Source organism: Hippopotamus amphibius, chromosome 1 (genome assembly GCF_030028045.1).
Source record: "Hippopotamus amphibius kiboko isolate mHipAmp2 chromosome 1, mHipAmp2.hap2, whole genome shotgun sequence".
NCBI lineage: Eukaryota > Metazoa > Chordata > Mammalia > Artiodactyla > Hippopotamidae > Hippopotamus > Hippopotamus amphibius.
In genome coordinates this window covers 9,866,179-9,877,336 of record NC_080186.1, presented here as the reverse complement: position 1 = coordinate 9,877,336, position 11,158 = coordinate 9,866,179, and the positions used below count along the sequence as shown (strand labels likewise).

Here is an 11,158-nt window from a genome sequence, read left to right as displayed (position 1 = left end):
TAGAAAAAAAAATCTAACACAAAATCCAGATTCAGGAGTATCTCTGGTACCTACAGTGAACTGGGGACTCAGAGACTATTTCTTTTTCAGATGAAGAAGTCAAGGCCTAGGATATGAAATGAAGAGGCAGCAAGTACTATTTGGCCAGAATTGGGACCTTGGAGTGAGCCCCACAGGGTCTGCAGGTCAGCATGGCTATGCCTTCAAATTCATGCATGAATTCTCTGAGCATTGGTACACCTGAGTTCACCAACAGCCCCCAGATGTTTGCTAAGAAGAAATAGAAAATCGCTGGGGGCAGGTGGCAATCAGGTTGTGATTTATTGCCACATCTGCTTCCATGAGTTAGTGCCAATCAGACAAAACCCTGATCCTGAATCCATAGGCACCTATAAAGTGGTGTCAAATTGGCCACTGGGAGCAGGCTTGTGCCAGCCAATGGGCTGCACTCCTGGGGACCACCCAGGCTTGGATTCTAAGGTGCTGGGTTCCACAGTCAAACCATTACATTTTGGCAGAGGAGTTGGCGGGCAGTTTATTGGACTCTGCTTCAGGTCTGGGTTGTCCTCTGTGGCCTGGCTATTTATGTCTGTGGTCTTTGAACGTCAAGCAACAGCTGCTGCCATTTTTGGAGGATTTATTCTGCAACAAGTCCTGGGCTCAGTGTTTTTACCTGAGTTAGAGATCATCATGGTATCCATTCAACAGAGGAAGACATAGATTCAGAGAGGGACAGAAACTTCTTCAAATACACACACCAGTAAGTGCTGGAACTGGAATTCTGTGGCCTGTCTGTTTGTCAGTGCACTATGCTGTCCCAGCTCCTGGCAATGCACTGATCACTTTAACCTTCATAATTTTGGAGTCATTGACTCCTCTCTCACTGGAGGACCTGAGAGAGAATCTGGTCCAGATGTTTGCCACCTTGTTTAACTGCAAAATCTATTATTCCAAAGAAATTCTGCAGATAAAAAAAAAAAAAAGAAGTAGAGCAGTTCAGCCCATGGATATAAGAACTGGAGGGTGAGATGAAGTCATGCAAGGATTTTCTTTTCTTCCTTTTTGCTTCTTTTTTTTTTAAATGGAAGATAGTGGAGAGCCTGTCATAAGTTGATGAAATTGATCTCAGGATAAAATGAATAAATTAGAGAGATGGTAGAAAACATTGAGAAACCAAAGAGAAGCTTTCTTGAGTATAAGGATTTTTATAGTATATGGTTGGTAATAATAACAACAAAAAAATTGGAACAAACTAAATTTATACAGGTTAAATTGTGGCCCATTCCTTTTATGGAATGCAATATGCAAATTAATATGAATAAGGACAGATTTTTTTTAAGACCTACCCTTAAAAGAAAAAAGCAAGATGATCAAAACCACACAAAGACACCTTTTCTATAAAGGAAGACCAACTAGATATTTCTACATGCACATATAAATGTATGGAAAGTCAGAGAGAAGTCTGGAAAATATACTAAACTAAGCCCTCTGGAGAGGGGCCTGGGATGAGGAGGAAGTTCAGTGGGGATGCTTGTTCTATCTATATTATTGGAAGCTTGTACATTGAGAATGTTGTCTTTCATTACTTGGGCAAAACCAAAAAAAGTATTGAAAACAAAACTTTTCTTTCATGTACATTTACATGTACAAATACATTGACCACAATTGCTATTTCTTCCATATCAACTTATTTATGTTATTGATATCCAGCAAATGTTGATTTTGCACAAATTTGCATTTCAGTGAAAAGTATCATTTGGCTATAAACTGGTGTTAAATATTTCCATGCACCATGCAGTTCAGGCTTTTTGTTCAGCCGTACCACCAGAGTGTCATAGAGACACAGCCACTTCCCTTTATGGGACACTCTCTAATGAGTGAGATTGTCAAGGTAAATCATTGTAATATACACCGTAATCATACAATCCAGCAATCTCGCTCCCTGGTATTTGCCAAAGTGAGTTTAAATCTTAAGTCCATACAAAACATGCACACAGATGCTTATAGCAGCTTTATTCATAATTGACAAAACTTGGAAGCAACTAAGATGTCCTTCAGTAAGTAAATGAATAAACTGTGGTGTATTCAAACAATGAAAACTGTATGTTATCAAATCATGAAAATACTTGGAGGAACCTTAAATTTGTATTAATAATTGAAAGAAGCCAATCCACAAAGGCTACAAATTGCATGATTCCTACTATGTGACACGGTGGAAAAGACAAATCTCTGGGGACAGCAAAAAAGATCAGCAGTTGCCAGGGAATGGTGCGGAGGGAGGGATGAAGCAGAGCAAAGTGGATTTTTATGGCAGTGAAACTATTCCCTATGATGTGAAAATGATGGGTACATATGATGATACGATTGCCAAAACCCATAGAATGTACAACATCAAAAGTGAACCTTAATGTAAACTGTGGACTTTGGGTGATAATTATGTGTCAGTGTAGATTCCTCAATGTAACAAATGTACCCAACCTGGTAAGGGGTGTTGATAGTCCTGAAAGCTGTACATGTGGTGGGGGTAGGAGTTAAATGAGAACTCTCTGTACTTTCTGCTTAATTTTTAAGATGAACCTAAAACTGCTCCAAGAAATAAAGTCTACTTAAAAAAATGTAATTGTAAACTTTCCAGCCCTAAAATTTTATTATTCTAAATTCTTTTAGAGAAGAAACTATTCTTGTTCATTGATGTTTAAAGTTAGTTTTAAAGTTTCATTTGTTTAGAGGCTCCAAATCAAGGTAAACTTTTTCTAAAAGTAAACATTCATTCTTTAAAAGTATTAAATTTACTTTATAATTTTTAAAGAACATTTATATCTTTATTTATACAAATCATAGTGTAATTATTTATTCAACTAGCATTTACATAACATAAGCTTGATAGGGACAGGGTAAAGGGACAAAGGTAATTAAATAGTTAATCCTACTAGGGGATTGTAAATATATATATATATACATATATATATATATATATATGTATATATATATATATGAGACTCCTGTAAGTTAATGATCACTTAAGAAAACAGGTTTGCTTAACCACAAAACCAAGCAGGCTTGCTTAGCAACAAAACCATGCAACAGAAACATGAGACATGCCCCCAAACAATAAAACAATGGTGATGTGAGACCCACATCCGGCCCAGTGAGCTCACTAAGTTAATGACTTGTAGGACATGCTCTCTGCACAAATGAAAAACAATAATTTATGGAAAGGTGACTTTTCAAACTGAAAGACCCTCATTGTACTGAGACCTAAACTAATGTTTTCCATAGTGCCATGACAGTCCAGGCTTGACCATGTAGAGACAAGAAAACTCTCCTGTCCAACCCGGAGGAGGAGCTGATGATGGAAGTGTGGTGTCTACTCAAGAATGAAGAAGAAGGTGGTCTTTTCTTCCTCCCCACTTTTCCTTTGATTATAAAACTGTAGCCCACTAAGTTGTTGGGGGTGGCACCTTCTCACCCACCTACCTGTAAGCCTCACAAGCATCCTATTCTAATAAATCACTTCTTATCTATCACTTTGCCTCTCGCTGAATTCTTTCTGCACTGAGGCATACAGGACCAGAGCTCCTCAGAGCCCACTGAAATGCCCCCTAGCAGTTTCAAGATTTTTTAATTACATAGTTTGAGTTATATAGTTCTGCTTGCAAAACTAATTTATATCCTCTGGTCTGGTCTACCAGTAGGTGCCTAAAAGTTCTGAGGCTCAGAATGTCTATCTAATAATCACTAGAGATGAATCCAATCTCTTCCCCATCCCCCTCCCTGCACTGGCTGCTAAAGCACCCTGGGTGAATCAAGATTTTTGGTGGCCACAGGTATAAGCTGAGTCCCATTTCACATCCTGGATCTTGCTCTCCTTGATGCTGTCAGGAATAGAGGGTAAACTAGGGGATGAAGATACTGGTGGTGTCCACTAGGAGGGGAAAAGCAAGGAAAAGACCCTATTACTGAGCTCTTACTGAATGCCAGGTCCAGTGCCAAGCCATCAACTAACGTTATCTCATGCTAAAATCCCATAACTTGAGTGTGCACCATTATCTTCATTTTACAAGGAAAATGAGGCCCTTGCCTAAAGTCATCCCACCCTTATATCCTGTTCCTCCCCCAAGCCAAGAACATTAGTCTCTGATTTCTTAGCAAGGAGTCTTCATTGGGTACCTTTTGTTTAGGGTGACTGTGATGGTTAATTTTGAGTCAACTTGGCAAAGGAAAGCCCAGATATCTGGTAAAACAATAATTCTGGGTGTGTCTGGGAGGGTGTTTCTGGGAGAGATTAGCATTTTAATCCATAGACTGAGTGAAGAGATCTGCCTTCATCAATGGAGGTGGACATCATCCTGTCCTTTGGGGGCCTGAATGGAACAAGAAGTCCAGTTCTCACCTTCTCTCTCTTCTTGCCCGTGAACTATGAAGCTTGTGGCTCTAGAGCCTTCATAATCTGAACTTACACCAGGGGTCCTCTGGTTCTTAGGCCTTTGGCCTCAGACTTAGAGTAACACTGTCAGTTCCACTGTTTTTCAGCCTTAAACCTTAGTCTGTTTATACCATCAGCTTTGCTAGTTCTCTAGCTTACAGACGGCTGACTGTGGGACTTCTCAGCCTCTTGGAACCATGCAAGCCCATTCCCATAATAACTCTCCTCTAATATATACCTATGTATGCAGCAGACTCTGGAAACATGGGTTTGAAATGCTCGGGTCCACTTACACGAGGATATTTTTCAATAGTAAATATAGCACTACACCATATGAAGTTGGTTGAATCTGAGAATGTGAAACTGAGGATGTGGAGGGCAGGCTGTGAGTTGTATGAGGTACATAACAGGTATTTTGTTATACATCCTGATATGCTGATGTCAAAACATTCTGTGCTAGTTTTCCATGATGCAGAGAGTCAAGAGGTATTAAGGAAATAAAGTCAATCTCTAACTGACATGAATGAGTCCCCTCAAACATTATACTTATTAACACATTATAGTAAAAATATGTTACATGCCTACATGGTTTTAAAATTTTGCTAAAAGGAATTTGGATGTCTATACTGGCCACAACGAGATTGATTCAAGAAGGACCACTACCCACCCATGACAGGCATGGGTTGGTGAGGACCAGAGGCTTAGCTTTGCAGTAGTGTAGATGACACCTTCCAGAACCATGGGCATTGCCTTGTGTAGTGAAATTGTTTCCCCAGCATACACAAAGACCAGAAACTGAGACTAATGGACCCACCAGGAGACCATATCCAGGGTCACGGCCTGAGTCAGCAGTGAGGGCCCTGCCAAGAGCTCTTTACTCTATTGGCTCATTGGCCATGTTCCCCTTGTGTGCATTAACCCACTGAAGAGCCACAGAAATAAACAATGTGGTAAGAGATGCCCCAGCTAGAATCAAGAACTTGCAGGAATGGCAAGGTTTCAGATCATAGACAACTCAGTGCCTTTTTTTGTTTTTCACTAGTGACTGGAGATTAGTGAGGTATAAACTGCATTAACAGTATCATACATCATGGAGGGCAGCAGACGGTTTACACTGGGGCGGGGGGGGGGTCTCTTTATTTCTGGCCATTTATTTACAGCCATCCACCCAGGGATAACTCCAACATGTGCATCTCAAGCCTACATTTCCCTTCAGAAATTTAGATCAACATTTCTGACTCTGTAAACACATATTCCTGAATGTCCCATCAACAACCTAGTCAAGACTTTCCCCTGCAATCCTGCAACTTTGCTGGATCAGCTTTCCTTTCCCCACTCACATTGATCAGATGTCTGAAACCATGGGTCAGTTTTCCCCTCATGATGCACCTTTGTCTAGATTTCAGATTCCAAGTGTTCAGAAGAAAGCTTTTGATAGAGATAACCAACTAGGCAGGGGTATTATAGCCGTACACAACAGGTTCCAGATGATAGAATGTGTTGTATCCACAGTGAGTACAGGGGCTGGAGCTGATCCAGATGGTCCTGGGATATCCTAAGTCTCTCAGAATCTCCAACAGCTCAGCCTGAAGCTGGATAAGTCTCCCCGGTTGGAGGATACCCTGAGAGCTGTAACTCTCCTGAGGGGCAGGATATAGCTCTTGACTTAAACAGGGCAGCCCAGCTGTGTGTCTCAGCATCTTCTCCATGATGGCCATGGAGAGGAGGTTCCCACACAGGCTGAAGGACCTGAGCTGGGAGCAGCGGCTCAGGGCAGGCAGGATGGCCTCAAGTTGGGAGTTCCTGATCCCGCACAGATCTAACTCCAGTTCCTGGAGGGTGGCTGCAACTTTCTCCACCAGGACTTGGAGGAGTTCAGGACTAAAGTTGGTCAGCGTGACACCACTCAGATTCAGGCCTTTCAGCTGACTGATGTTTGAGCACTGAGACAGATGGGTCAAGTCTAATTCTGTAAGCAGGCTGTTGGTTATCGAGAGGTTGTCCAAAGGGGTCTTCAGGCACCTGCAGAGAAAGAGGGCAATTAGGTCTGGGAAAAAGGGGAGACAGGTGACCTCCAGGTGAGAGAAAAGCCCAAGGCCAGGGTTGTTCTGACCATCGGATAAAGAACAACATCCAGAATGCCCAATCTCATTTTAGCCTGAGTCCTTTCACTTTCCTTGTGTGACTGGGTCAAGTTCACAGAATCTTGAAGACTCTCTTTCCTCACTTGTCAAGCAGAGTACAACACACTCTACTTCCTTATGAGGGTGAATGAAGATTATGGCATGGACTAAAACATGCTCAGAGGAGAGTCTGACACAGACTTTCAATCAAGTCTTGGCATCACGGAATTTTAATACTAGGAGACAAGACAAAGAAATGCTTTCAAGTCAGGCTCCTTCAGTCCAGGCACCTATATCTCAGGCCAGGTGAGAGTCCTGGGTGATAAGCATAGGAAAGCAGCCTAGACAAGTTCCCAAATTATTAACTGTGGTTTTCTAGTCTACAGGGGCTCATTTACATCTCTGCATCATCTGCAAATCACCTACATCTTCTTATAATTCTTTTGGCTCCAGCTCCTTAACCATCCTCTCCAGAATCATGCATTTCCCATGTTAATTACCTTATCTGGAGCACAACACAACTTTTGCTGAGGTGAATTTGAGACAGGCTCATTGTGGTCACTAAACAGGTGACCACAGAGTTTCTCTTTAGAAATGTTCAGGTCAGCTTACATATGTTCATAGGTCGTCTGAACACAGATAGATACCTCTTCCCAAGGCAGGAAGCAAAAACCTCCATTGCTAAATCTGAATGCCCTAATCTATACCTTTTTAGCATGGAGTCCTTTTTCCAGAGCCTCTCTGCCAGTTTATCCCTCTACACTTCAGATAGAGCAGCAAAGGAGACTGTGCATTTCACATTCTAGCATTGTGTTTTTTTACTCAGCCAGTGATGCCACACGTACCTGAGCATCTGGTCCAGGCAACCTTCCAGAAAGGAGGGAGATTCCATATAGAGATCACGGAGGTGGTGAAGTCTGAGCAACTGAGAGGTAAATTGGAAAACATGCTGCTGCTGTTCCTCAAAGGCAGACAAGTGGATGTGAGAGAGAAGGAGTCTCTGCACATTACCCATCTGGCCCAGGAAAGGAGCAAACGTGGCCAGGGTCGACAGGTTCCAAGTGCTATTAATGTGCACCTCTTGGATACAGTCCAGCTGCACCGTACTCAGGACCTTTGTAATATTTTCTGTGGGCATGACAATGATCTTCAGCTTTTTACAGCACAGGTGTATGGAACCTTTTCTCTGCTCCACCCAACTCATAAGGTAGGTGAGGAATTCATCCAGGTTACTTTCTTTGAGGCAAAGTTCTACAAACACCTCCAAGGGAGCCAAGGGCTGCTTTGTCCTTGACCTGTCCTCAGCCACTGGTGCCATCAGTGAGCCTGAGCACCCACGGGACCCGTCTCCAGACAACATGCTCCAGAAGTCCTGGCCAGTGTTCCTTAAATCCAGCACCCGCAGTTTGCACCTCCTGTAGGGAAACAGCAGATTGGGTGGGATGGTTTAAGACCCACAGTGAATGAAACTACAGTCTCAGAATTCAGGCAACACTCAGACTTCCCATGTGTGCTTTTAGTTCACATTCCTGACATGACCCGCTGCCCTACCCTCTTCTTCCCTCTCTGCCTCACCTTCCTCCATCTCTTTTCCCCTTTCATCCTTCCTGGTTCTCCACTTCTGGTACCTTAAGCATCACTAGAAAGAGGTGGGGACATGTTCTTTCAGGTGCCCTTTCATCTTAGGCACTTCTACACTCCTGCAAGGCGTTTCCTAAAGTAAGCTCAGCAATGGCCAAGGCCTCTGAGCCTCTTCATTTGGCATCATCAGAAGCCTCTGGTCCATCCCTTGGCCATCCACTCTTATGACACCAGCTGCCTCTTCAAGGATGTCTAAGACCCTACCAGGATACCTGGATCAGACTCACCTGGGGCGATCCTTCTGGGCAAGTAGGACATCAATCCCATCCAAAACTGCTTGTAAGGTCCCCCGGTTAGGCATTTGCATCAGACCCCCCAGAGGCAGGCGGACAAAGGGCCAGGCGTGCACCATGGCCTTCAGGGTCTCACTGTGTCTCCCATAGAAGGCCAAAATGAACACCGGTGGGAAGAGCTCAGTGGGCAGATACTCCAAAGTGGATATGGCCAAGGCTTCATCCCTCAGCAGGCTCAGTGCTGCGAGGTTCAGGAGTCTGAGTGGGTTCCAGACACCCATGCTGATTCTGCTCCAAAAGGAATCCTGTGAATATTTGCAGGGAATAAGTCATCCTTCTCAAGTTAAGCATGAGCAGACCTTCATGTGTCTCCTCACCCTTCAGAGGAACCAATTCGGGGCCAGCAGTGGTGGAAAAGCCTAAATTTACCCAAATTCCACTCTGGGCTTTGTTGACACAAAGTCATAGCTCTGCCCCTTCTGGCACCAAAAAAAAAAAAGGTCTCATAAGTACCACGGAGATGGAAATATCAACCACTAGCCTATCCATTTCCATCCATTTCTTTACTTAATTATCTCTTGCTGGGAGTGGGTACCATAAACTTGAAAGCTGACCCCAATCTTTTTTGGGGGAAAACTCTCAGACCATCACTTAATGTCCTAAAACTATGGGAATAAGAGAGTCATGTGGACCAACACAGCCTCCATCCTCAGTTCCCACAGTTAAACCTGCCTGGGAAAGATTTAGGAGATACCCTTAAAATGAGTGTCATTTGTGCACAAACTAAATATTTTAAATGTCAAGAAACAAAATTCCAAATAGATAGATGCTTCTTATTAAAAAGTAAATCTGGTTGGTTAAGATATTTAAAAATGATATACATCAAAGTGCAGATCAAAATGTTTGGTATGAAGGCAAAGCTACACTTAGAGGCAAAACTAAAACCTTAAATCCATTCATTGAAAAGGAAGAAAAAGGAAAATCTCCCTGCCATCCCTAGCTGTATGCCATCATTCAAGACCAGATTACCACAGATGAGATCTGGGTATCCTTAACAGAGATTAACTTACCAGCTCTGATGTGATTGGCAGGGTATTCAGTCCTCAGTTCTGTTGGAGAATCCAAACAGTGACACCAGAGCAAGAAAATTCTGCATCTCTTCTTTGGTACCTGAGGCTTTTGTAGATGTTCTAATCACATCATCCCCCTTTCCAACTATTTTTACCAATCAGAATGTTATACCTAATTAGATTCTAGACTGTCCATCAGGTTAATCCTGATTGGATCATTGTCTTTCTTCAGATGAATTGATTGAATCAGACATTCATTCAAGAAAGAGACAGAATGAGGGGGGAGGCATGGGCGTCAAGGAATCATTCTTGGATTCACTCCACAAACATTGATTGAATTATGGACAGTTGTAGCCCTGGGTGTGAGACAGGAAGGGTTTAATCTCTTCCTGAATGAGAATATGAGAATAATAATAATAATTGCCAGCTACAAATTGGCACTTAGCATCTGCCTCTACAAGGATTAAATTACACGTGCTGCTGCAACTGCTGACCTTCCACATCCCCTGAAGGGAATTCAGGGTGGAGATCAGGAATGAGGCACTCTGTGCTTTGGGAAAACAGGCGGAACAGGTCTACAAATAGTTAGATGTTTTCAGGAGCTAATTTTGTGAGCCAATCTTTGCATCTCCTCATATCTAGAAAAGCACTAAATCCCTTCATGGTGATGTCTGCTCCTCGTGACGAGCAGAAACTCTCTACAAAAATATGTATTTGATTGCATGTACTTCTACTTCACCAAGATTACGTATATACTTACCTTCCCCCATCTCTTCTGAGCTGCTTCTCAGAGCTCTCTGAAATGCTGCCTCCTGGGCTGCTGACCTCATTTTGCCTCAAATAAAACTTAACTCGTAACTCTCACGTTGTGCTTTTTTTTTTTTTTTTTGTGGTCAACATAATAATAATAATACCCCAAACATTATTATTTGGGGAATCTTAGACCAGATCAAAAATAATCAAAATGTCCCAGAATTAAACAAAAAACTTTCTAAATTGGTTTCTCCCCCCCCAAACCCCAAAATAAACAGGTTCTTGTATCAAGTAGCCATCTAAGTGTTATGTGGGTAACACAGCAGATAAGGAACCAATTTAAGGAGCAAGGGAAATGCAACTGGGGATGTGACTGGCCCTCCAGGCTTAAGTCACGTCTCCTCCGAAGGCAGTCAGGTCATAATTAAGAGATGTAAGGGTGGGGGCTGAGGAGTGTTCAGCTGAGTGTACATCAGGAGACCCTGTGAACGACCCAAACCATGTAAAATATGTGTGTGTTTTTCCCTAGGATTGAGATTAAAATTTTTCTCTGGATGGAGTTCAGAAATTTAAAGGGAGTGAGTAAGAGGAGATAATGTTATCTTTGAGCTCCTTAGTTCCCAGAAAGATAGGCTCAGCTCAGCAAATTGCCTTAAGAACAATAAATCTGAGAGTGTGAGTGGAGAGTGAGGTGCCCAGCCCTGGGAATGTGGACATTTCCAAGTCCGAGAGCCACTGAGGGTGGGCGCTGTGGGCTCTTTGGGAACTTGGAGCCAGGAAAGAAAGAAACGTGGGTGAGCTGCAAATAACCCTGTCCTCAACAGGGCAGCTGCTACCAGGAGATATTTTCTTCGAGGTTCTTCCCACAGAGGATGCTTCCCAGATGGCAAGTAGCCCCAGCCATTTTCCAGG

The 11,158-nt window shown here is 42.8% G+C and overlaps 1 protein-coding gene across 1 annotated transcript; it reads right to left on the bottom strand.

Annotated features, from left to right (window-relative positions):
* Nucleotides 1–5,874: 5,874 nt before the first annotated feature.
* Nucleotides 5,875–8,704, bottom strand: LOC130851637 (PRAME family member 12-like). The gene is made up of 3 exons (XM_057732250.1): nucleotides 8,418–8,704; nucleotides 7,395–7,964; nucleotides 5,875–6,448 (listed from the first exon to the last, which is right to left on the bottom strand). Exons 1-3 carry the CDS (start codon nucleotides 8,702–8,704, stop codon nucleotides 5,875–5,877), a joined length of 1,431 nt encoding a protein of 476 aa, XP_057588233.1.
* Between the last annotated feature and the right edge of the window lie 2,454 nt (nucleotides 8,705–11,158).

Coding starts and splice junctions, on each gene's coding strand:
- LOC130851637 (XM_057732250.1), bottom strand. CDS start 8,704: ATGGGTGTCTGGAACCCACTCAGACTCCTGAACCTCGCAGCACTGAGC. Junction 7,965..8,417: donor GCCCAGAAGGATCGCCCCAG/GTGAGTCTGATC, acceptor GTTTCCCTACAG/GAGGTGCAAACTGCGGGTGC. Junction 6,449..7,394: donor TGCCTGGACCAGATGCTCAG/GTACGTGTGGCA, acceptor CTTTCTCTGCAG/GTGCCTGAAGACCCCTTTGG.